This window comes from Trichomycterus rosablanca, chromosome 15, assembly GCF_030014385.1.
Source record: "Trichomycterus rosablanca isolate fTriRos1 chromosome 15, fTriRos1.hap1, whole genome shotgun sequence".
Classification (NCBI taxonomy): Eukaryota; Metazoa; Chordata; class Actinopteri; order Siluriformes; family Trichomycteridae; genus Trichomycterus; species Trichomycterus rosablanca.
Window position 1 is genome coordinate 31,587,963 of NC_086002.1, and position 25,535 is coordinate 31,613,497.

At 41.6% G+C, this 25,535-nt stretch overlaps 2 protein-coding genes across 6 annotated transcripts; one reads left to right on the forward strand and one right to left on the reverse strand.

The window, feature by feature from the left end:
- Window positions 1–44: 44 nt before the first annotated feature.
- esf1 (ESF1, nucleolar pre-rRNA processing protein, homolog (S. cerevisiae)) lies at window positions 45–15,266 on the reverse strand. Its single transcript, XM_063009908.1, has 15 exons — window positions 15,199–15,266; window positions 13,968–14,001; window positions 13,415–13,831; window positions 8,620–8,927; window positions 7,246–7,359; window positions 7,040–7,149; window positions 6,023–6,175; window positions 5,193–5,307; window positions 4,541–4,715; window positions 4,198–4,344; window positions 3,754–3,878; window positions 3,525–3,633; window positions 3,337–3,428; window positions 1,687–1,830; window positions 45–511 (listed from the first exon to the last, which is right to left on the reverse strand). Exons 3-15 carry the CDS (start codon window positions 13,782–13,784, stop codon window positions 218–220), a joined length of 2,256 nt encoding a protein of 751 aa, XP_062865978.1. The 5' UTR covers window positions 13,785–13,831; window positions 13,968–14,001; window positions 15,199–15,266; the 3' UTR covers window positions 45–217.
- Window positions 15,267–15,815: 549 nt separating this feature from the next.
- On the forward strand, window positions 15,816–25,477 carry ndufaf5 (NADH:ubiquinone oxidoreductase complex assembly factor 5). 5 transcript variants are annotated; one of them, XM_063009662.1, is made up of 11 exons: window positions 15,816–16,088; window positions 17,362–17,402; window positions 18,400–18,463; window positions 18,546–18,593; window positions 19,232–19,335; window positions 20,319–20,358; window positions 20,700–20,897; window positions 21,036–21,096; window positions 21,185–21,268; window positions 21,581–21,663; window positions 25,348–25,477. In XM_063009662.1, the coding sequence occupies exons 1-11, from the start codon at window positions 15,846–15,848 to the stop codon at window positions 25,450–25,452; spliced, it is 1,071 nt and encodes a 356-aa protein (XP_062865732.1). In that variant the 5' UTR covers window positions 15,816–15,845; the 3' UTR covers window positions 25,453–25,477. The 5 variants fall into 5 exon arrangements, with proteins under 5 accessions (XP_062865732.1, XP_062865735.1, XP_062865734.1 ...); XM_063009664.1 differs by lacking the exons at window positions 15,816–16,088; window positions 17,362–17,402; window positions 18,400–18,463 and having other exon boundaries at window positions 18,584–18,604; XM_063009663.1 differs by lacking the exons at window positions 15,816–16,088; window positions 17,362–17,402; window positions 18,400–18,463; window positions 18,546–18,593 and adding an exon at window positions 18,655–18,750.
- Window positions 25,478–25,535: the final 58 nt, after the last annotated feature.

Genomic DNA, 25,535 nt, shown 5'->3' on the forward strand with positions numbered 1-25,535 from the left:
CTACAAGATTCAGAAGTAAAAGACGTTTTCTTCAAAGAAAAAACTCAACATCAATGTTTTAATGTTTTACAACAGGACAAAACAAACCAGAGAACTTTGGACACCAGAAAGTTCCTCAATTCTTCTTCAAAAACACGTAGGTGAGAAATCCTGAGACGTTCCAGTTCAGCTCCTCACGTGAGTCCGAGAGATTAAGACCCAGTAATCAGCGCTCGCTTCATTTAGTCCTCTGCTTCTTGCGGGCCAGAAACTGCTCGGTCTTGTTCCTCACAGACTTGATGAGCAGAGACAGACCCGGGTCCACGGGTTCGTCCGGAGCGGCGGCGCCCTGGACGGGTTCCTCCGGCGCTCTCCGACCCTGTAGCGCCTCCTCCCGCTTCTCTCGGCGCCTCTGCTTCTCCTCCAGGATGCTCCGGGTTCCCTTGGTCTTCTTGTAAGCCGGGTCCGACGGGTCCAGGTTGTACAGGTGGGATGTGAACATGGCCTGGAAACGCGGGTCCTTCACGTCCACCTGTTCAAAACAAGAATACATAAGTAAATGTAATCAATATTCCTCTTTTAACCTCCCAATTTAGTCGTATCCACTTCCCCAACTGTGATTGACTGAGAGCTGCACACCATTTTCACCTGCCAGAGATGGGGCCAACACACTAGACCGAAGTATTCCTCCACCAATGTTGTAGGCGCCTCAACCAACTTTTTTTTCTGTGTTTCAGTTTTTTTTCTCATTTTGAATTTTTTTCTTTTCTTTTTTTTCTTTATTGAATTTTATTCTCTTTTTTCCTTCTTTCTGTTTTCTTTGTTGTTGTTTTTCTTTTTTCCTTCTTTCAGTTTTTTTTCTTTCTATCTTTTTTCTTTCTGTTTTTTTTCCCTTATTTCTGTTCTTTTTCTTTTTTTTTTCTTTTCTTTCTCTCAGTTTTTTCCTTTCTTTCTTTGTGTTTTTTTCTCTTTCTTTCTGTTTTTTTTCTGGCTTTTTTTTCTTTATGTTCTTTTTCTTTTTTATTTATTTCTGTTTTTTCTTTCAGTTTTTTTCTTTCTTTCTTTCTGTTCTTTTTCTTTTTTATTTATTTCTGTTTTTTTCTATCTTTTTGTTTTCTTTATTTCTTTGTTTTTTCTTTCTTTCAGATTTATTTTCTTTCTGTTTTTTTCTTTCTGATTTTTTCTTTCTTTGTTTTTTAATTTTTATTTGTTTTTCCTTCTCTTTCTTTGGGTCTGTTAGAGATGGAGTCTTGCAGAGAGAGCAGCACAGCGTAAGTATATTCACAGACTGCTATCCGTGATTCTACCGTCTCTCGTACAGCCTGCAGAGGTCGCAACTGCAGCAGCAATTAACAACCCTTTTGAAACAGCCAATCGTGTCTGTGTGGGAGCCTGTCCGGTCCATAGGACAGCTCAGATCTAAACTTGAGAGCTTAACTTTCTTTGGTTCCAGCTGGGAACAAACAGAGGAACACACTAGACCTAAGTATTCCTCCACCACTGTGGCAGACAACTAGACTAGACACTACAGGCCCTCACGCTCCTTCAGAAATGAACAACTGAGGCTGTAGAGCTCCAGAGATTTCTGGTAGCACCACTGAGACCTGGATTCATGGAGCCACCCTTATACTACTGAAGAATTTTGGATGCTAAAGTTTTGCGTGGAACTCAAAAAAAGCTCAAAAAACACAAGGTTTAGCCACCGACCTGGAAGTTATCCTCCTCTAACGGCGTGTTGCTCTTCAGCAGCTTCTTCCTCTTCTTCTTACTCAGGTTCTGATGCTCCACGATCTTATCGTAGTTGAAGTGCTTGTGCTTGTCGTCTTCGTCCATCAGGAGAGCCATTTCAGCCTAGAGACAGAAAAAAAACACAATTCAATTCAGTGCTAAACTAGGACCCATCTCTGCCCAAAAAGACTGAACCCGGATCCTCCTTTCATCCTCACAATCTAGTCATATCCGAATCCCGCTTGCACAACCCCGATCTGATCATGGAGAGCCAGATCATCACAGCCTTTATTATATTTATAATATCCCAGCTTGTTGGAGGCTGGGGTGAGAGCGCAGGGTCAGCCGTTTTATGGTGCCCCGGAGCAGAGAGGGTTAAGGGCCTAGCTTAAGTTTTTAATGTCAAAAGTTTAAGACAAATATTTTAAATAATGTTTTTTTCATGTTTTATTTCTTTCTGTTTTTATTCTTTTTCTTCCTTTCTTTTTTCTTTTCTTACTTTGTTTCTTCCTATTTTCTTTTTGTTGTTCCTTTTCTTTCTGTTATTTTAATTTCTTTTTTCTTAAATAATGTTATTATTTTTATTTATTTTTTATTTATTTTTGTTAATATTTAAATTTTTTTTGGTTATTTTATGTTATTATTTTTATTTCTTTTATATTTCTTTCTGTTATTTTTATTTCTTTTTTCTTAATTTATGTTATTATTTTTATTTCTTTTTTATTTATTTTTGTTAATATTTTTATTTTTTTTGGTTATTTTATGTTATTATTTTTATTTATTTTATATTTCTTTCTGTTATTTTTATTTCTTTTTTCTTAATTTATGTTATTATTTTTATTTCTTTTTTCTTAATTTATGTTATTATTTTTATTTCTTTTTTATTTATTTTTGTTAATATTTTAATTTTTTTTGGTTATTTTATGTTATTATTTTTATTTATTTTATATTTCTTTCTGTTATTTTTATTTCTTTTTTATTAATATATGTTATTATTTTTATTTATTTTTTATTTATTTTTGTTAATTTTTATTTTTTTTGGTTATTTTATGTTATTATTTTTATTTATTTTATATTTCTTTCTGTTATTTTTATTTCTTTTTTCTTAATTTATGTTATTATTTTTATTTCTTTTTTCTTAATTTATGTTATTATTTTTATTTCTTTTTTATTTATTTTTGTTAATATTTTTATTTTTTTGGGTTATTTTATGTTATTATTTTTATTTCTTTTATATTTCTTTCTGTTATTTTTATTTATTTTTTCTTAATTTATGTTATTATTTTTATTTATTTTTTATTTATTTTTGTTAATATTTTTATTTTTTTTGGTTATTTTATGTTATTATTTTTATTTATTTTATATTTCTTTCTGTTATTTTTATTTCTTTTTTCTTAATTTATGTTATTTTTATTTCTTTTTTATTTCTTTGCTTGTTTTTTTTTTTGTTTTTTTTATTTGCTTGTTGTTTTGGGGGTTTTTTTATTTCTTTGCTTGTTTTTTTATTTCTTTTTTGTTATTCTTTTTCTTTCTTTTTTCTTTATGTTATTATTTTTTTCTCTCTTTTTTCTTTCTGTTGTTCTTTCTCTTTCTTTATATCATGATGGTGGTGATGTGTGCTGTGCTCACCCTCTGCTTCTCTAACTCCGCCTCCTCCTCTGGAGTTCGTTCTTCTTCTCCTTTTTTACTTTTCTTTGTTTTCTTGTTTTTCCGGGACGTTCCTGTAAAAAAAGAAAGAAAAAAAAAACATTAATAAGAGAGCCGGGATTCGAACCTTCAGGGCTACATCTGCAGAAAGAAAAACACACTGAACTCACCTGAGGCTCCGTCCAGCTCCTCAGAGAAGAAGGGGTCGTTGAGATCGACATCAGGAGGAAGTTCATCATCGCTGATACCATCAGCATCGTCAGCGTCGTCCTCGACCCCCTGAGACAGAAGGTGCCAGTGTCAGATGACCCCTCAGTGCCCGATTCATAACCCCAAGGTTTGAAAACCAGAACGGAACCGGTTCAAGAACCGAAGTTCTCTTGGTGGAAAAGCGCTCACCTTCTTGTCTTTTCTTTTATCTTTCTTCTTCTCCTTCTTCTTCTGAAGAAACTCCTCCCAGGGCGTCAGCTTTTCTTTGGCTTCCATCTTCTTCTTCACCAACTTCGCCGCGTTCTCCTTCAACCCTTTAACGACATCGAAAAGAGACCGGGTGACTCCGAGGACGGGGCGTACTTTTGGCCCGACTGCTACATTCTGCATGAAGCTTCGAATCTCAGTGATGCTATCAGCCGTCCGGGCGCCTGCGCAGACACACGATTGGCTGTGTGTCTGGAGGGGGAGGGACGATGGCTGTTTTCACCTACTAGTATCGCAGTATTGCTATAAGGCTTCATGTAAGACCCCAACACTGGCAGGTGATAAGAAGCGGCGGCAGATTCAATTCTGGGTTCACCGTTCGGGAACTGGATATGACTAAATGGGGGGGGGGGTAAAGAGGTTTACCTGGCACCCATGTGATCTCCATCTCCATGGCCTTGTCCTTCTCCTTCCTGTCCTTGTCCTGGATGCCCTGCAGAAGCTGGCGGTATTTGGAGATCTGCTCGTCCTCCTTCTTCTTCTTCCCCTTCCTCACATCTGTCGTCTTCTCCTCTGAAAGATCAAAGCAGAACATCTGGATGAGCGGTTAAAGACAACTAGGAACACCCGACTTGGGGTCAGCTGACCAGGCAAGAGCGACCCCTGCTGTCTGGACAGGTGGTGGAGGAATACCTAAGTCTAGTGTGCTCCTCTGAGAATCTCACAGCGCCATAGAAGGGGGAACTGGACATGTCAAAATTCCGCTTACCCTCGGGCGCTTCATCCGTTCGGTCCTCCGCCGTGTACCCTTCCTCCTCGTCCTCGTCCTCGCTGGAGGACGCCAGGTACGCCTTGAAGTCCATGTCCAGCAGCTCGTCCTTGTTGAAGTTCCTGCTGAGGGCGGTGATGCGGTCGTGATCCGTCTCGTCCCAGGTTAGTTCCACCTGCGGAGGGCGCACACACACACACACACACACTATTACATATACAGTGTGTATATCTAATATACAAAGTCCTAGGGCGTGTCTTTTTTTTTTTTTTTTTGGGGGGGGGGGGGGGGGGTGAAGTATAGTGTGTTAGCCTAAAACAAATTAGTTAGGACAAAAAGGGTAACCAAAAGTATGTGAACACCACAAATTCTCTTATTACTATTAAGCCAAGCTTTCGTCTCTTTGAGTAAGTGCAAATCCCTACAGGCACACTCCAAAATCCCGTGGACAGTCTCCTGTGGAAGGTGGAAGAGACTCATAGTGTCCCAATCCAAATCGACTCACATTCAGGACCGAATATAAGCCGAGCGATCGAACATTGAGGGCCTCACTCAGGGGTCTTTCTAAATGACCCCTCCATATTAAGGTCAGGCGTCCGTATATTTTTGGCTCTATGGAACAGTGAGTGCAAAAACCGGGACCAGGTCCGACCTTGGCGGTGGTGGTGGCGGTGGAGGTGAAGAGTTTGGGTTTGTAGGTGGACAGGTCCACGTCCGTGGCTCGGTCTCTGGGCTCGTCCTCGAACGTCGTGCTGTCGGGGATGAACCTGCAACACACACACACACACACACACACACACACACACACAATTACAACTCCGCTCTACATACAGCTTAGGTCAGAAGGGGTGTCCCAATACTTTTGACCACATAGAATGAAGGATTTGGAGGATTTTTAGCTGAACAGGCAACCAATGTAAGCTATTCCAATCCCTCAGAAGTATCGTTCACAAGGGTCACATGACTCTCAGAGAGGAGAAACTCCGCCCGCTCAGATCGACTGGACAAACCGCCCGGTCATGTGACTTCAGAAGTGGTCATCAGGGTGTCCCAATACTTCTGACCACGTAGCGCATGACTATGTGAACATAATGACAGATTTGGGGGATTTTTTCCTGAACAGGCAACAAACGTCTAGAAGCTTGTCTGGGGTGTGTTGCTCTGTGACACCCAGTGACCCACCACGACCCTGACAAGCCAAAGGAGAAACTCTGCCCGGTCATGTGACATCAGAAGGGGTGTCCCAATACTTTTTTCCACATAGAATGAAGGATTTGGAGGATTTGTTGCTGAACAGGCAACCAACGTCTAGACGCCCGTCTGGGGTGTGTTGCTGCGTCGCGCCCGGTGACTCACCGCGACCCTGACCAGGATAATGCGGTACAGTATTCCAACCCTCAGGAGTATCGTTCACAAGGGTCACATGACTCTCAGAGAGGAGAAACTCCGCCCGCTCATGTGACGTGCCCCGCCCAGTCTCACCGCAGGTCCAGCGCCGAGCAGCTGCTCTCGTACTCGAAGCCGTCGCACTCCTCGTAGATCCTGGCGGCCGTCTCGGGCGAGTCGCACTCCGCCACGGCGTAGTAGTAGCGCAGGCGCTTGAACTGGTAATCGCGCACCTTCTCCCTGGAGATCCTGGGGGCACGGACACAAAAAATACACATAAAACATGCGTTAGGAGTGTGGGAATTTGTGCCTGCTCATACGCAGAGCTCGCTTTGTGCATGGGGACCTTCCCTAAACCGTTGCTGCAAAGTGAAGCGTGTGTAACAAATTCCCACAGACAAGATCACATACACGTCGATCTATTTCAATATTGTTTGTTTTTGGAAAAAATCGGGCGTCCAAATACTTTTGGCCGTATAGAGTACAGCACTGATTTAGACCCTGACGACGCCCATCCAAAAACCGAATCCTGTCTGGAAGAGTGGTGGCTAACACGTGCTTCCTCCTGGTCTAATAAGCTCACCGTCGAGTGTCCACATACTTTCGACCGTATGCCGTACAGCACTGATTTACACCCTGCGCCACACGTCCACAAACCGAGTCCTATCTGGAAGAGTGGTGGATAACACGTGCTTCCTCCTGACATCAAGCAGCAGTTTAATTTCCAGTACTAGACGTCTTACAAGCTCACAATCACGTGTCCACATACTTTTGACTTTACAGCGTATGGCACTAATTTAGACCCGGTCAACGCCCATCCACACACCAAGTCTGGAAGTGTGGTGGCTAACACGTGCTTCCTCCTGACATCAAGCAGCAGTTTCGTTTACAAACCCAGACTTCTAACAAGCTCACAATCGGGTGTCCAAATACTTTTGGCCATATAGCCTACAGCGCCGATTCAGACCCTGACGACGCCCATCCACAAACCCTGTCTGGAAGTGCGGTGGCCGACATGTGCTTCCCCCTGACAGGAAGCATCAGTTTCATTTCCGAAACTGGACGTCCGACAAGCTCACGTTTGTGTGTCCACATACTTTCGACCTGGGTTACCTCTGTTCTTCGGTGTCCACGTCCGGATTGTCCGGCAGGCTGGTGAGTTCCAGGGGACCCTGAGTCTGTTCCGATTCGATCCTCTCCTTCCCAAACTCCGACGGGTAGATCTGACACACACACACACACACACACGTTCAGCACGTACGTTAATCAGAACTCGCTATCCGTTAGCGGATGACGACAGGTGAGGCGTGGGTGGGTACCGTGACGGACAGCACCGCTCCTCCGCTGGGTTTGAACGAGTTGAAGAGAGCCAGCAGGTCTTTGGCTTTGATCCGATCCCAGTTCATGTTACACACCGCCAGCCTCCGAGTGACCTGAACACACACACACACACACACACACACACACACACACTTCAGTCACCAGTGATTAGCGTACTATTCTATGTATCTTTATGAAAAGCGGAAGAAAAATGTTGACCGGAAGGGCACAAATTCTCACAGTATAATGATAATATATAATATATAATACTTAGTATATAAAGTATAATAATTCAGGTGGTTGCTAGGGTGTTGTTAAGAATTTGGTACGGTTGTTAAGGAGATGGTGTTTCTAGGTGGTTGGTACAATAATTTAGCTGTTGCTAGGATGTTGTTAAGAATTTGGTACGGTTGTTAAGGAGATGGTGTTTCTAGGTGGTTGGTACAATAATTTAAGTGTTGCTAGGTGGTTGGTACAATAATTTAGGTGTTGCTAGGTGGTTGGTACAATAATTTAGGTGTTGCTAGGTGGTTGGTACAATAATTTAGGTGTTGCTAGGTTGTTAAGAATTTGGTACGGTTGTTAAGGAGATGGTGTTTCTAGGTGGTTGGTACAATAATTTAAGTGTTGCTAGGTGGTTGGTACAATAATTTAAGTGTTGCTAGGTGGTTGGTATAATAATTCAGGTGGTTGCTAGGATGTTGTTAAGAATTTGTACGGTTGTTAAGGAGATGGTGTTTCTAGGTGGTTGGTACAATAATTTAAGTGTTGCTAGGTGGTTGGTACAATAATTTAGGTGTTGCTAGGTGGTTGGTACAATAATTAGGTGTTGCTAGGTGGTTGGTATAATAATTCAGGTGGTTGCTAGGATGTTGTTAAGAATTTAGTACGGTTGTTAAGGAGATGGTGTTTCTAGGTGGTTGGTACAATAATTTAGGTGTTGCTAGGTCGTTGGTATAATTTGGGTGGTTGCTAGGGTGTTGTTAAGAATTTGGTACGGTTGTTAAGGAGATGGTGTTGCTAGATGGTTGGTACAATAATTTAGGTGATTGCTAGGATGTTGCCAGGTCGTTGGTATAATTTAGGTGGTTGCTAGGGTGTTGCTAGATTGTTGGTATGATTTAGGTGGTTGCTAGGGTGTTGTTAAGAATTTGGTACGGTGGTTGAGAAAATGGTGTTGCTAGGTGGTTGGTATAATAATTTAGGTGATTGCTAGGATATTGCTAGGTCGTTGGTATGATTTAGGTGGTTGCTAGGGTGCTGATAGGATTTTGGTACGATGTTTGAGGAGATGGTGTTGCTAGGTGATTGGTATAATAATTCAGGTGGTTGCTAGGGTGTTGCTAGGGATTATTTTTGAGTATGTGAGTGACCTCTCCAGTGCGCGGCGCGTCCTTCCACATCTCCCCCCAGTCGTGTTCGATCTCCTCTTCCTCCTGACGAAGGTAATCCACCTCACCATCCTCCTCCTCAGAGCTCGTCTCCACGTTTCCTTTACCTCTGGCCAGATCGGGACCGTTGTCACTGTCTTCGTCTGACTCGCTACCTTCCTGTTCTTCGTCCTCCTCATCCTCCTCCTCTTCTCCATCACTGTCTGCATCATCATCAGTCGAGAGACCTACTCCCTTATCAGTGTCACTGAATTCTTCCTCATCCTCTTCCTCAGAGTCCTCGTCCTCCTCTGTGGAAATACAAGAATCGTGTCAGCTATGTGGTCGCTAAGCCATTGCAATGGTACATCGCTCTAATATTAGGTGGTTTTGAGGGTGTTACTAGGACATCACTGTAATATTAGGTGGTTTTGAGGGTGTTACTAGGACATTACTGTAATATTAGGTGGTTTTAAGGGTGTTACTAGGACGTCGCTCTAATATTAGGTGGTTTTGAGGGTGTTACTAGGACATCACTGTAATATTAGGTGGTTTTAAGGGTGTTACTAGGACATCACTCTGATATTAGGTGGTTTTAAGGGTGTTACTAGGACAGAGCTCTAATATTTAGGTGGTTTTAAGGGTGTTACTAGGACATCACTGATATTAGTTGGTTTTAGGGTATTACTAGGACAGAGCTGTAATATTTAGGTGGTTTTAAGGGTGTTACTAGGACAGAGCTCTAATATTTAGGTGGTTTTAAGGGTGTTACTAGGACATCACTGATATTAGTTGGTTTTAGGGTATTACTAGGACAGAGCTGTAATATTTAGGTGGTTTTGAGGGTGTTACTAGGACATTACTGTAATATTAGGTGGTTTTAAGGGTGTTACTAGGACGTCGCTCTAATATTTAGGTGGTTTTAAGGGTGTTACTAGGACGTCGCTCTAATATTTAGGTGGTTTTAAGGGTGTTACTAGGACGTCGCTCTAATATTAGGTGGTTTTGAGGGTGTTACTAGGACATTACTGTAATATTAGGTGGTTTTAGGGGGTTACTAGGACATTACTGTAATATTAGGTGGTTTTAGGGGGTTACTAGGACGTCGCTCTAATATTAGGTGGTTTTGAGGGTGTTACTAGGACATCACTGTAATATTAGGTGGTTTTAAGGGTGTTACTAGGACATCACTCTGATATTAGGTGGTTTTAAGGGTGTTACTAGGACAGAGCTCTAATATTTAGGTGGTTTTAAGGGTGTTACTAGGACATCACTGATATTAGTTGGTTTTAGGGTATTACTAGGACAGAGCTGTAATATTTAGGTGGTTTTAAGGGTGTTACTAGGACATCACTCTGATATTAGGTGGTTTTAAGGGTGTTACTAGGACATCACTCTGATATTAGGTGGTTTTAAGGGGGTTACTAGGACATCACTGTAATATTTAGGTGGTTTTAAGGGTGTTACTAGGACATCACTCTGATATTAGGTGGTTTTAAGGGTGTTACTAGGACATAACTGTAATATTTAGGTGGTTTTGAGGGGGTTACTAGGACATCACTCTGATATTAGGTGGTTTTAAGGGTGTTACTAGGACATCACTCTGATATTAGGTGGTTTTAGGGTATTACTAGGACAGCTGTAATATTTAGGTGGTTTTGAGGGGGTTACTAGGACATCACTCTGATATTAGGTGGTTTTAAGGGTGTTACTAGGACATCACTGTAATATTTAGGTGGTTTTAAGGGTGTTACTAGGACATCACTCTGATATTAGGTGGTTTTAAGGGTGTTACTAGGACATAACTGTAATATTTAGGTGGTTTTGAGGGGGTTACTAGGACATCACTCTGATATTAGGTGGTTTTAAGGGTGTTACTAGGACATCACTCTGATATTAGGTGGTTTTAGGGGGTTACTAGGACATCACTCTGATATTAGGTGGTTTTAAGGGTGTTACTAGGACAGAGCTCTAATATTTAGGTGGTTTTAAGGGTGTTACTAGGACATCACTCTGATATTAGGTGGTTTTAAGGGTGTTACTAGGACAGAGCTGTAATATTTAGGTGGTTTTAAGGGTGTTACTAGGACATCACTCTGATATTAGGTGGTTTTAAGGGTGTTACTAGGACATTACTGTAATATTTAGGTGGTTTTGAGGGGGTTACTAGGACATCACTCTGATATTAGGTGTTTTTAAGGGTGTTACTAGGACATCACTCTGATATTAGGTGGTTTTGAGGGTGTTACTAGGACATCACTCTGATATTAGGTGGTTTTAGGGTGTTACTAGGACAGAGCTGTAATATTTAGGTGGTTTTAAGGGTGTTACTAGGACATCACTCTGATATTAGGTGGTTTTAAGGGTGTTACTAGGACATTACTGTAATATTTAGGTGGTTTTGAGGGGGTTACTAGGACAGAGCTGTAATATTTAGGTGGTTTTGAGGGGGTTACTAGGACAGAGCTGTAATATTTAGGTGGTTTTAAGGGTGTTACTAGGACATCACTCTGATATTAGGTGGTTTTAAGGGTGTTACTAGGACATTACTGTAATATTTAGGTGGTTTTGAGGGGGTTACTAGGACAGAGCTGTAATATTTAGGTGGTTTTGAGGGGGTTACTAGGACAGAGCTGTAATATTTAGGTGGTTTTGAGGGGGTTACTAGGACAGAGCTGTAATATTTAGGTGGTTTTAAGGGTGTTACTAGGACATCACTCTGATATTAGGTGGTTTTTAGGGTGTTACTAGGACATTACTGTAATATTTAGGTGGTTTTGAGGGTGTTACTAGGACATCACTCTGATATTAGGTGGTTTTAGGGTGTTACTAGGACAGAGCTCTAATATTTAGGTGGTTTTGAGGGGGTTACTAGGACGTCACTCTGATATTAGGTGGTTTTAGGGTGTTACTAGGACATTACTGTAATATTTAGGTGGTTTTGAGGGGGTTACTAGGACATCACTCTGATATTAGGTGGTTTTAAGGGTGTTACTAGGACATCACTCTGATATTAGGTGGTTTTAAGGGTGTTACTAGGACATCACTCTGATATTAGGTGGTTTTAGGGTGTTACTAGGACAGAGCTGTAATATTTAGGTGGTTTTAAGGGTGTTACTAGGACATCACTCTGATATTAGGTGGTTTTAAGGGTGTTACTAGGACATTACTGTAATATTTAGGTGGTTTTGAGGGGGTTACTAGGACATCACTCTGATATTAGGTGGTTTTAAGGGTGTTACTAGGACATCACTCTGATATTAGGTGGTTTTAGGGTGTTACTAGGACAGAGCTGTAATATTTAGGTGGTTTTAAGGGTGTTACTAGGACATCACTCTGATATTAGGTGGTTTTAAGGGTGTTACTAGGACATTACTGTAATATTTAGGTGGTTTTGAGGGGGTTACTAGGACAGAGCTGTAATATTTAGGTGGTTTTAAGGGTGTTACTAGGACATTACTGTAATATTTAGGTGGTTTTGAGGGGGTTACTAGGACAGAGCTGTAATATTTAGGTGGTTTTGAGGGGGTTACTAGGACAGAGCTGTAATATTTAGGTGGTTTTAAGGGTGTTACTAGGACATCACTCTGATATTAGGTGGTTTTTAGGGTGTTACTAGGACATTACTGTAATATTTAGGTGGTTTTGAGGGTGTTACTAGGACATCACTCTGATATTAGGTGGTTTTAGGGTGTTACTAGGACAGAGCTCTAATATTTAGGTGGTTTTGAGGGGGTTACTAGGACGTCACTCTGATATTAGGTGGTTTTAGGGTGTTACTAGGACATTACTGTAATATTTAGGTGGTTTTGAGGGGGTTACTAGGACATCACTCTGATATTAGGTGGTTTTAAGGGTGTTACTAGGACATCACTCTGATATTAGGTGGTTTTAGGGTGTTACTAGGACAGAGCTGTAATATTTAGGTGGTTTTAAGGGTGTTACTAGGACATCACTCTGATATTAGGTGGTTTTAAGGGTGTTACTAGGACATTACTGTAATATTTAGGTGGTTTTGAGGGGGTTACTAGGACATCACTCTGATATTAGGTGGTTTTAAGGGTGTTACTAGGACATCACTCTGATATTAGGTGGTTTTAGGGTGTTACTAGGACAGAGCTGTAATATTTAGGTGGTTTTAAGGGTGTTACTAGGACATCACTCTGATATTAGGTGGTTTTAAGGGTGTTACTAGGACATTACTGTAATATTTAGGTGGTTTTGAGGGGGTTACTAGGACAGAGCTGTAATATTTAGGTGGTTTTGAGGGGGTTACTAGGACAGAGCTGTAATATTTAGGTGGTTTTAAGGGTGTTACTAGGACATTACTGTAATATTTAGGTGGTTTTGAGGGGGTTACTAGGACAGAGCTGTAATATTTAGGTGGTTTTGAGGGGGTTACTAGGACAGAGCTGTAATATTTAGGTGGTTTTGAGGGGGTTACTAGGACAGAGCTGTAATATTTAGGTGGTTTTAAGGGGGTTACTAGGACATCACTCTGATATTAGGTGGTTTTTAGGGTGTTACTAGGACATTACTGTAATATTTAGGTGGTTTTAAGGGGGTTACTAGGACATCACTCTGATATTAGGTGGTTTTTAGGGTGTTACTAGGACATTACTGTAATATTTAGGTGGTTTTGAGGGTGTTACTAGGACATCACTCTGATATTAGGTGGTTTTAGGGTGTTACTAGGACAGAGCTCTAATATTTAGGTGGTTTTGAGGGGGTTACTAGGACGTCACTCTGATATTTAGGTGGTTTTAAGGGTGTTGCCAGGTCTGTAATGATTTATCACCTTCTTGAATGATTCTCTCTCCTCTCTCTCCACCTGCTTTCGGCGGTTTCTCCTCCACGCCCGACTTGACCTCAGTCTTCTTTCCCTTCTTCTTCTTCTCCTCCTTCCCCCGCGGCGCCTCCTCTCCGTCGGACAGCTCGGAGTCGGACAGTTTGTAGAAGCGCTTCAGGTCCTCGGCGGACGTGTGACTGACCGGCCGGCCGCGCTTGTCCACCGTGTACTTCAGCTTGAAGCGCTCGTCATGGAACATGGACTGGAAGCGCTTGTCGATCTTGACCTTCTGCTCCATGTCGGGCATCTCCCAGAACCGAGGGTCCTTCTGGACCCGGGAGAAGCGCTGGTCACCGCTCGGCTCTTTCTTAGAGGACATGATGCTGATGGGCGGAGTCTCAGTCAGTCGGGCGGCGGGTTACAAACCTGAGAGGAAAAGAACCGAACCGGTCAAGATGATGGAAGTCCGACAGTCCAACAGACTCAAAATCTCATTTATATATATATATTACGTTTTATATATATCACATTTTATATATATATATATATAAACACATCATACCCGTTCAAATGAAGTCACTTCTTGATCTTACAGTCTGAAATCAAAACCAGGTGTTAAAAAAAAAGCTTTACTAAATGTTTTGTCCAAAAACAAAAGCAATATTTATAATAATATAACAATATAATATTGTAATAATATAATAATAATATTGTAATAAAATTATATAATAATAATATAATATTTTATAATAATATAATAATATTGTAATAATATTCTATAATAATAATAAAATTTTATTGTAATAATATTCTATAATAATAATATAATTATATTGTAATAATATTCAATTACAATAACAATAATATTGTAATAAAATTATATAATAATAATATAATATTTTATAATAATATAATAATATTGTAATAATATTCTATAATAATAATATAATTATATTGTAATAATATTCTATAATAATATAATAATATTGTAATAATATTCTATAATAATATAATTATATTGTAATAATATTCTATAATAATAATATAATTATATTGTAATAATATTCTATAATAATAATATAATTATATTGTAGTAATATTCTATAATAATATTGTAATAATAAGCTACAATATAAATTTAATAATATAATAATATATATGCTATAATATTAATATAATAATATAATAATACTGTAATAATATTCTATAATGTTACTTTAATAATATAATAGTATTGTAACAATAAGTTATAATAAATATAATAGTATTGTAATAATATGCTATAATAATAATTTAACAATAATAATATTGTAATACGCTATAATAACAATATAACAATATAAAAGTATTGTAATATGTTATAATAACAATATAATAATAATATAATAGTATTGTAATAAAGTGCTATAATAATATAATAGTATTGTAATAATATGTTATAATAATAATAACTTAATAATATAACAGTATTTAAGTCAATAAACAAACGTGCTGTACGGATTGCTGTTATCACCTCCAGAACGATCAACAGCAGGTCAGTCCGTGCATGTTAAAACTTTTTTACTCTCTAAATACACGTAAGATATTTTAACACCGATCAGAACCATCAAATCACTGTTTAATTGTAAAAACGTGGGCAGAATTAGCAACTGGGTGTGCGGAACACTGTGATCTTAATATAATCTGACGTTTTAACGCTAAATAAATACACATGCGGATCCAGTGGTGGCACAAAAGCATGCTATGATTTCTGACTTTACATTAAAACTTAAATATGACGCGAAAACACTCACCGATCACAGTAACTACACAGTAAACATTTAAATCCGAATCCACGTGGTTATCTGGGGGACACTCAAACTTCCGTTTATTTTAGGCAACGCACTTTGTGCTACGGTAAGCCTTAAGGTTCAAATCAACTCACAGCAACATAAAACGTGACATTATTGTCTTGTTTTTTATTTGTAAGTATTCTATCATTTAATAAAATACTTTAATTATCAATAACTTAGTAGTTCGTTTATTTTTACACAAGAAGAATCATATTAAAGGCTTTTAATTTGACGAGTATTCCTCGCCTTCTGTTGACCGCTCATGTTATGGATGTGTCCCATATAGCGCCATGCTCACTTCACACGCGCCCTAGATCGTTCCCTTAAACAGAAGTCAGCGTGAATTTTAATCGCGGCCCTTATTGAAATCTGTACATTTCTCTAACTAAACTGGTAACTAAAATTTACTTCAAATTAAGATACTTTTTACTACGATTTACCGCATGACCCCTGCTGCCTACCTAGTGCACTTTTATGCAAACGAATGCATTTGTGATACGTCCGCAAAACAGGTCAACAGCGGTGCTTAACGCGACACACATGCCGTCCTGATTTCTGTATTTGTATTTATTTCATTTATTCCTTTTTTTATAAACAAACTAATCACAATGAATCATTTATTAAAATCAGGCTGTATGTGCAAATGTGTTTACCGCAGAGCAGCAGTTCGCTTTAAAGAACATGTTAGCATGAGAGTAAATAATTCACTACATCGGTTCCAGTGTGTAAGAACTCAGTCTGGAGGAACATCAGGGGGGGTGAATATTTTTGACAGAAGCATGAAGAGAAAACAGAAGAAATGGGCAGCAGGTTTACCAGACAACGAGAAATACGACTACCTGCGAGATGAGGTCAGATCCACCACGCATGCGCTAGACGCTCAGTTCATTACCACGTACAATCATTTCAACACGTTCCCTTGCACTGAGAAAAGAACCACAAATCAGAACTTGAGACTACCCAGGTCAGCAGCGGATTAGTTACTTCCACAGGCCGCTGGGAAGTGACTTAGACCAGTTTATTGGTAGTTTTCGTAGCACAACCAAGTTTGCTCTACATGTAAAGAACAGGGACGCCTGTCCAGCTTATATGTTTAAATATATTTATATCGTAGAAACTTATATGGAAACATATTTGCAATTAATAAAGTGTGCAATTAATTGTTTATATTAGTGCGTTTACGGTCAAACACGGTCGCCCACTCCTGCTGAGATCATTGGTTCGAGGAGGACGGAGGAATCTGTGGTTCTAGCTGTTGGAAGGTCAGACAGACAGAAAAATAGATAGGTAGATTAGACAGACAGACAGACAGACAGACACAAATAATTAAATTGATAGACAGCTAGTCAAACAGATAGATGGATAGATAGATAGACAGACAGATAGATAGACAGACATAAAAAAATTGATAGACAGACAGCTAGATGTGGATAGACAGATAGTCAGACAGATAGATGGATAGGTAGATAGACAGACAGATAGATAGACAGACATAAAAAAAATTGATAGACAGACAGCTAGATGTGGATAGACAGATAGTCAGACAGATAGATGGATAGGTAGGCAGACAGGCAGATATATAGACAGACAGATAGACAGATAAATAGACAGACATAAATAAATAAATTGATAGACAGCTAGATGTAGATAGACAGACAGACAGTCAGATAGATGGATACACAGACAGACAGATAGATAGATAGATATACAGATTGGCAGACAGATAGAAAGCTATATAGACAGACAGATTGGCAGATAGATAGACAGATAGATAGATATATTGATTGATAGATAGGCAGACACTCAGATAGATAGACAGAAATAAAAAATGATAGACAGACAGCTAGATGTAGATAGATAGACAGAGAGACAGACAGACAGATAGACACAGACAGATATATAGATAGACAGATAGATAGATGGACAGACATTAAACATCCATCTAAAGTGTACAAATAAACGAATCTGATTGCTTTCACCAGAGCTTACAGTGTTTTGCACTAATTGACGTAAAATAATCACTTTTAACGTGTCTACACTGTTATTTTAATATTTTATTATTTTAATGTTTACTGGTTGTATTTTGGACTGTAAGTTGAGCTCAGACTTGTATTAATGTTGCAGGTCGGCAGCAGAGTAGCTGACAGAGTTTATGACATTGCTAGGTAAGTAGCGGAGCAGCTAATAAAAAGGTAAAATAAATAAATAAATAAATTAATTAATAAGCACCAAACTCTCAGTCTTATTTCACTTAGAATATCAAATATAATGTTTCAAACATGATAAATGTGTCTCACAATCCGCCACATACTGTAGGTGGCGCCACGACCGAACACTTTTACTGAAGAGCTAAGAGGTGTTAGCATTCTGGTAGCATCTTTAGCTGCAGTGCTAACGTTGCTAACAAGTCTGTTTACCTCAGACTTGTTTTGTTGTTGTGCTCAAATATGATAAAAAAAAAGTATTAAAAATGATATATATAATAAAAATATATATAAATATGAAATATACATAAAAAATATGATAAAAAATATGATAGATATAAAATAAAACATGAATAAAATTCCAATTAGCACTGCTGGCTAATATTTTCTCTCAGATTAAAGATTAAAGTTCCACTTCAGTAATGTCTCACTCTCTATTTTACAAAAATTCTATTAAAAATTCTATTCTATTATTTATTTAATACTGGTCAGAGTCGTGGAGGGTCCAGTTCCATTGGAAAGACCGGAACAATTCATCGCCGGCTTTCGTCCGGCTCTCGGTCGGTCAGACGTAGCCTGACGTGTCTGTGTGGACTCCTGACGGTCGGTAGCACCTCTGAGAATCGATCAGTGTCGATGGTTTGAGACGTCTGCACTAGTGGTGAAGGATTCCCTCCTCAGTGCGCTCTACGGATCTCTAGGAATCGTCTCTAGGATTCGGCAAAGCTAATAAGTTGGGGAATTAGATATGTCTTAATTTACATATTGAAGAAGATTGTATGCATATATGGGGATGTGGTTACTCTGCACTGGTCAGTTTCGATTGTTAGAGTGCAGCAGAATCTAAAAAAACACCCCAAACAAACGCAAACATGGCAGACTACTGTGCTAAACCGCCTTCGTAGGACTAGTAGGACTCGTTCAGTGGTGTTCAGTCACGTGTCTGACGTTTGTGCAGGACGTTTCCGTTGGCGCTGGACGTCGGCTGCGGAAAAAGCCACGTCGCCGAACATCTCAGCAAGGTACCGGATCTAAACCTCGCCCGCTTTACTGGGGCTGGAGACCCGGATGACTATCGTGACCGTTTTCTTTGTTCCGTTTCAGGACGTGGTGGAGCGACTTTTCCTGACGGACATCTCGGACGCTTCACTGGTACGTGACTGGTGAGGGTCTAGACTTTAGGTACTGCAGGTCCAAATCTTTTAATTTTCGACGTCATGGCTTTGTGATGGTTGGCCGAACAGATGGGTCAGCCTTCAATGCCACGTCTCTGACTCTTCCTCGTCTTGCTTCCACAAAGTCCTCCAAGGTAACGTAACTCACGGGGGCTTGATGGGGTTCAGGAATTCCGTTTCTGTTCTGGCCGTCTCATACACTCGCTCAGTGGTGATCATCTTCCTCTGTCTTCGTCTTTCTTAAACGTCCAGGCTTCACGCCCAAATGTGGCTACTGGCCTGACCAAGGCCTTCACACCAGTCGATGCTCTACTTCCCGAATATAAGTAAGAGTCCAGGAGTTCCAGTCCTCTACCTTCCTCCATGATCTCCAGAACTTGTGGTCTGGGTCATTGTGGTCGTGGCTGACCAGTATAACCAGGAATCACTGGGAGCAAGACTGGTGACAAGCCATTGGTCACCTCTGTGTAGACGCCAGGCAAGTTGGCGAGCATAATTCAGTGCAACCCTGATACTGTCTCCACCGTCCATACCAGAAACTCCACCCACTAGATACCGTTCAATAAATAAATCGTACTGGTTTTGAACTGGACGTGTTCTGGACGTGTGTTTCAGAGACAGAAGAAGCAGAGCGAGGTGCCCACACAGTGCGTGATGGCCGACGAGGAGTTCCTGCCGTTCCGGGAGAACACCTTCGACCTGGTGATCAGCAGCCTGAGGTGACGCGCGTTTATTTACACAGATCGGCCAGAACATTAAAACCACCTCCTCGTTTCTACACTCAGTCCATTTTATTGTAGTTCTACAATTACTGACTGTAGTCCATCTGTTTCTCTGCATGCTTTGTTAGCTCCCTTACATGCTGTTCTTAAATGGTCAGGACCACCACAGAGCAGGTATTATTTAGGTGGTGGATCATTCTCAGCACTGCAGTGACACTGACATGGTGCTGGTATGAGTGGATCAGACACCGTGTCCACTCACTGTCCACTCTATTAGACACTCCTACCTAGTCGGTCCAGCTTGTAGATGTAAAGTCAAAGACGATCGCTCATCTATTGCTGCTGTTTGAGTCGGTCATCTTCTAGACCTTCATCAGTGGTCACAGGACACTGCCCACGGGGCGCTGTTGGCTGGATCTATTTGGTTGGTGGACTATTTTCAGTCCAGCAGTGACAGTGAGGTGTTTAAAAACTCCAGCAGCGCTGCTGTGTCTGATCCACTCATACCTGCACAACACACACTAACACACCACCACCATGTCAGTGTCACTGCAGTGCTGAGAATGACCCACCACCTAAATAATACCTGCTCTGTGGTGGTCCTGTGCGGGTCCTGACCATTGAAGAACAGGGTGTAAGGGAGCTAACAAAGCATGCAGAGAAACAGATGGACTACAGTCAGTAATTGTAGAACTACAAAGTGCTCCTTTATGGTAAGTGGAGCTGATAAAATGGACAGTGAGTGTAGACACATGCTGACGCTAGGGACTCTTGTTGTTCGCGAGTCATGAGTCGAGTCCGAGTCGTTTGAAACGAGTCCGAGTCGAGTCCCCATCCGACTCCTGACCCCGAGCCCATTTCAAAAACAGCCGCCGCTCTTCTGAGAAGGCTGTGGGAATTTGTGCCCGTTATTATTATTATTATCATCATCATTATTATTATTATTATGATTATCTAATCTAATTTACTTTGTATTTCAGTATGCACTGGATTAACGACCTTCCCGGAGCTTTACGACAGGTACCGCACCCCACACCTCCTCACATCTTTTGACTGATCGGGCACAAATTCCCACACACAGACCTACTCCAGAGTGTTGTTAGTAGCTGTATAGCTTTACAGTCTGTATAGACAAGCTCACCGTCAGGCGTCCAAATACTTTTGGCTGTGTTGCTGCCAAATTCTGTTCAGATTTAGACCCGGCCGACCCGACGCCCATACACAAACTTATATAGCGGTTCCAACCTATCTGAAAGGGTGGTGGCTGACACGTGCTTCCTCCTGACACAAGTCGCAGTTTACGTGACCCTGTTCTAGCCTGCGCTAGCTAACCTCTCTCGCGCACTCTCTCTCTCCGTCAGATCCACAGCGTGCTGAAGCCGGACGGCGTCTTCGTCGGAGCGATGGTCGGCGGCGAGACCCTGTACGAGCTGCGCTGTTCCCTTCAGCTGGCCGAGCTGGAGCGAGAGGGAGGGTTCGCGGCCCACATCTCGCCGTACACCGCTGTCACCGACCTGGGCAACCTGCTGGGACAAGCCGGATTCAACATGCTCACCGTGGTCAGTGCGCTAGCGTCGAGACCGTTTTCTGTCCTGGCCGTCTCGTTCGCTCGCTCAGTGGTGATTTGTTGCCGTTTTCCGGGGCGTCCTTTTTTTTTTGGGGTTAATTCTCTGCGTGTGTTTTGATTTTGAATGCAGGACGTCGACGAGATTCAGGTTCATTACCCCAGCATGTTTGAAGTCCTGTGTGATTTACAAGGTGAGTCTTGGCCGCCCAGCAACCTGTCGGCGGATTTTTGGGGGGGTGGTTCTAATGTTTTGGCCGCTTTATGTGTGTGGCGGTGTAGGTATGGGCGAGAGCAACTGTGCGTGGAACAGGAAGCCGCTCCTGCACAGAGACACCATGCTGGCGGCGGCGGCCGTCTATAAAGGTGAGCCCCGCGTGCGTCGCACTTTCATTCCATCCTGGTCGGGGTCGCAGTATGATGGGTCGCCTCCGAAAGTATCGGGACACCCCTTCGAATCATCGAATCCACATAAACCTATGAGGTTTAAACGGGCACAAATTCCCACAGGCGTCCTTCAAAATCTCGTCTGAAGCGTCTCAAATACGTGGCTGTTCTAGCTGAAAAAGATCCTCACAGGCGTCACTTTGTTTTAATACCATTTCAGTTTGAATTAGGACGTCCAGCAAGGTCCCGACAGGCGTCCCAATACTTTTGACCGCTGTCCCTCTTTTACAGGGATGTACGGTAACGAGGACGGATCAGTGCCGGCCACCTTCGACGTCCTGTTCATGATCGGTTGGAAGCCGCACGAGTCGCAGGTTGGTCGTGATTCGTTTCGGCACGTGTCTAATCCGCGCCGCTTTTTATCACCTGCCAGGGTTGGGTTCCTGGGCAGAGCTGTTTCACGTATGGAGAGACACGCTAAGCTCCATGTGACCACCCCCACAGGCCTTGTGTATATATATATATATATATATATATATATATATATATATATATACACAGTATATACAGTGTATCACAAAAGTGAGTACACCCCTCACATTTCTGCAAATATTTCATTATATCTTTTCATGGGACAACACTATAGACATGAAACTTGGATATAACTTAGAGTAGTCAGTGTACAGCTTATATAGCAGTGTAGATTTACTGTCTTCTGAAAATAACTCAACACACAGCCATTAATGTCTAAATAGCTGGCAACATAAGTGAGTACACCCCACAGTGAACATGTCCAAATTGTGCCCAAATGTGTCGTTGTCCCTCCCTGGTGTCATGTGTCAAGGTCCCAGGTGTAAATGGGGAGCAGGGCTGTTAAATTTGGTGTTTTGGGTACAATTCTCTCATACTGGCCACTGGATATTCAACATGGCACCTCATGGCAAAGAACTCTCTGAGGATGTGAGAAATAGAATTGTTGCTCTCCACAAAGATGGCCTGGGCTATAAGAAGATTGCTAACACCCTGAAACTGAGCTACAGCATGGTGGCCAAGGTCATACAGCGGTTTTCCAGGACAGGTTCCACTCGGAACAGGCTTCGCCAGGGTCGACCAAAGAAGTTGAGTCCACGTGTTCGGCGTCATATCCAGAGGTTGGCTTTAAAAAATAGACACATGAGTGCTGCCAGCATTGCTGCAGAGGATGAAGACGTGGGAGGTCAGCCTGTCAGTGCTCAGACCATACGCCGCACACTGCATCAACTCGGTCTGCATGGTCGTCATCCCAGAAGGAAGCTGACGCACAAGAAAGCCCGCAAACAGTTTGCTGAAGACAAGCAGTCCAAGAACATGGATTACTGGAATGCCCTGTGGTCTGACGAGACCAAGAGAAACTTGTTTGGCTCAGATGGTGTCCATCATGTGTGGCGGCGCCCTGGTGAGAAGTACCAAGACAACTGTATCTTGCCTACAGTCAAGCATGGTGGTGGTAGCATCATGGTCTTGGGCTGCATGAGTGTTGCTGGCACTGGGGAGCTGCAGTTCATTGAGGGAAACATGAATTTCAACATGTACTGTGACATTCTGAAACAGAGCATGATCCCCTCCCTTCGAAAACTGGGCCTCATGGCAGTTTTCCAACAGGATAACGACCCCAAACACAACCTCCAAGATGACAACTGCCTTGCTGAGGAAGCTGAAGGTAAAGGTGATGGACTAAACCCAATTGAGCACCTGTGGCGCATCCTCAAGTGGAAGGTGGATGAGTTCAAGGTGTCTAACATCCACCAGCTCCGTGATGTCATCATGGAGGAGTGGAAGAGGATTCCAGTAGCAACCTGTGCAGCTCTGGTGAATTCCATGCCCAGGAGGGTTAAGGCAGTGCTGGATAATAATGGTGGTCACACAAAATATTGACACTTTGGGCACAATTTGGACATGTTCACTGTGGGGTGTACTCACTTATGTTGCCAGCTATTTAGACATTAATGGCTGTGTGTTGAGTTATTTTCAGAAGACAGTAAATCTACACTGCTATACAAGTTGTACACTGACTACTCTAAGTTATATCCAAGTTTCATGTCTATAGTGTTGTCCCATGAAAAGATATAATGAAATATTTACAGAAATGTGAGGGGTGTACTCACTTTTGTGATACACTGTATATACAGTATATATGTGTGTGTGTGTGTGTATATATACTGTATATTTATATATATAAATATATATACACACATACATATATATACATATAGTTTTACACATATATATATATATATACAGACATACACTTACAGTATATATATATGCGTGTGTGTAGTGTGTGTATATATCTATATACATATATACTGTATACAGTGTATCACAAAAGTGAGTACACCCCTCACATTTCTGCAGATATTTAAGTATATCTTTTCATGGGACAACACTGACAAAATGACACTTTGACACAATGAAAAGTAGTCTGTGTGCAGCTTATATAACAGTGTAAATTTATTCTTCCCTCAAAATAACTCAATATACAGCCATTAATGTCTAAACCACCGGCAACAAAAGTGAGTACACCCCTTAGTGAAAGTTCCTGAAGTGTCAATATTTTGTGTGGCCACCATTATTTCCCAGAACTGCCTTAACTCTCCTGGGCATGGAGTTTACCAGAGCTTCACAGGTTGCCACTGGAATGCTTTTCCACTCCTCCATGACGACATCACGGAGCTGGCGGATATTCCAGACTTTGCGCTCCTCCACCTTCCGCTTGAGGATGCCCCAAAGATGTTCTATTGGGTTTAGGTCTGGAGACATGCTTGGCCAGTCCATCACCTTTACCCTCAGCCTCTTCAATAAAGCAGTGGTCGTCTTAGAGGTGTGTTTGGGGTCATTATCATGCTGGAACACTGCCCTGCGACCCAGTTTCCGGAGGGAGGGGATCATGCTCTGCTTCAGTATTTCACAGTACATATTGGAGTTCATGTGTCCCTCAATGAAATGTAACTCCCCAACACCTGCTGCACTCATGCAGCCCCAGACCATGGCATTCCCACCACCATGCTTGACTGTAGGCATGACACACTTATCTTTGTACTCCTCACCTGATTGCCGCCACACATGCTTGAGACCATCTGAACCAAACAAATTAATCTTGGTCTCATCAGACCATAGGACATGGTTCCAGTAATCCATGTCCTTTGTTGACATGTCTTCAGCAAATTGTTTGTGGGCTTTCTTGTGTAGAGACTTCAGAAGAGGCTTCCTTCTGGGGTGACAGCCATGCAGACCAATTTGATGTAGTGTGCGGCGTATGGTCTGAGCACTGACAGGCTGACCCCGCACCTTTTCAATCTCTGCAGCAATGCTGACAGCACTCCTGCACCTATCTTTCAAAGACAGCAGTTGGATGTGACGCTGAGCACGTGCACTCAGCTTCTTTGGACGACCAACGCGAGGTCTGTTCTGAGTGGACCCTGCTCTTTTAAAACGCTGGATGATCTTGGCCACTGTGCTGCAGCTCAGTTTCAGGGTGTTGGCAATCTTCTTGTAGCCTTGGCCATCTTCATGTAGCGCAACAATTCGTCTTTTAAGATCCTCAGAGAGTTCTTTGCCATGAGGTGCCATGTTGGAACTTTCAGTGACCAGTATGAGAGAGTGTGAGAGCTGTACTACTAAATTGAACACACCTGCTCCCTATGCACACCTGAGACCTAGTAACACTAACAAATCACATGACATTTTGGAGGCAAAATGACAAGCAGTGCTCAATTTGGACATTTAGGGGTGTAGTCTCTTAGGGGTGTACTCACTTTTGTTGCCGGTGGTTTAGACATTAATGGCTGTATATTGAGTTATTTTGAGGGAAGAATAAATTTACACTGTTATATAAGCTGCACACAGACTACTTTTCATTGTGTCAAAGTGTCATTTTGTCAGTGTTGTCCCATGAAAAGATATACTTAAATATCTGCAGAAATGTGAGGGGTGTACTCACTTTTGTGATACACTGTATATATATATATATATATACACACACACACATACATGACGAGACTGAACTCTGTGTTTTCCAGGCGAAACCCGCACGGAGAGGCTCAGCGACGGCGTCCTTCGCAGATCTGTCGAAGATCGGCCGGTCGAACCCGGGACGACCCGACGGCGGCGGGAACTTCACGTAGAAATAAACGCAGAAATGAACCTAAACTGTGTGCAGGAAATGATTCATGTGGAAATGATTCGTTTGTGGTTGCTGCAATAATAA

Coding starts and splice junctions, on each gene's coding strand:
- ndufaf5 (XM_063009662.1), top strand. CDS start 15,846: ATGAATCATTTATTAAAATCAGGCTGTATGTGCAAATGTGTTTACCGC. Junction 18,594..19,231: donor ACATCTCGGACGCTTCACTG/GTACGTGACTGG, acceptor CGTGTGTTTCAG/AGACAGAAGAAGCAGAGCGA. Junction 20,359..20,699: donor TTCCCGGAGCTTTACGACAG/GTACCGCACCCC, acceptor TCTCTCCGTCAG/ATCCACAGCGTGCTGAAGCC.
- esf1 (XM_063009908.1), bottom strand. CDS start 13,784: ATGTCCTCTAAGAAAGAGCCGAGCGGTGACCAGCGCTTCTCCCGGGTC. Junction 6,176..7,039: donor GTGGACACCGAAGAACAGAG/GTAACCCAGGTC, acceptor CCGTGCCCCCAG/GATCTCCAGGGAGAAGGTGC. Junction 4,345..4,540: donor AACGGATGAAGCGCCCGAGG/GTAAGCGGAATT, acceptor TTGATCTTTCAG/AGGAGAAGACGACAGATGTG.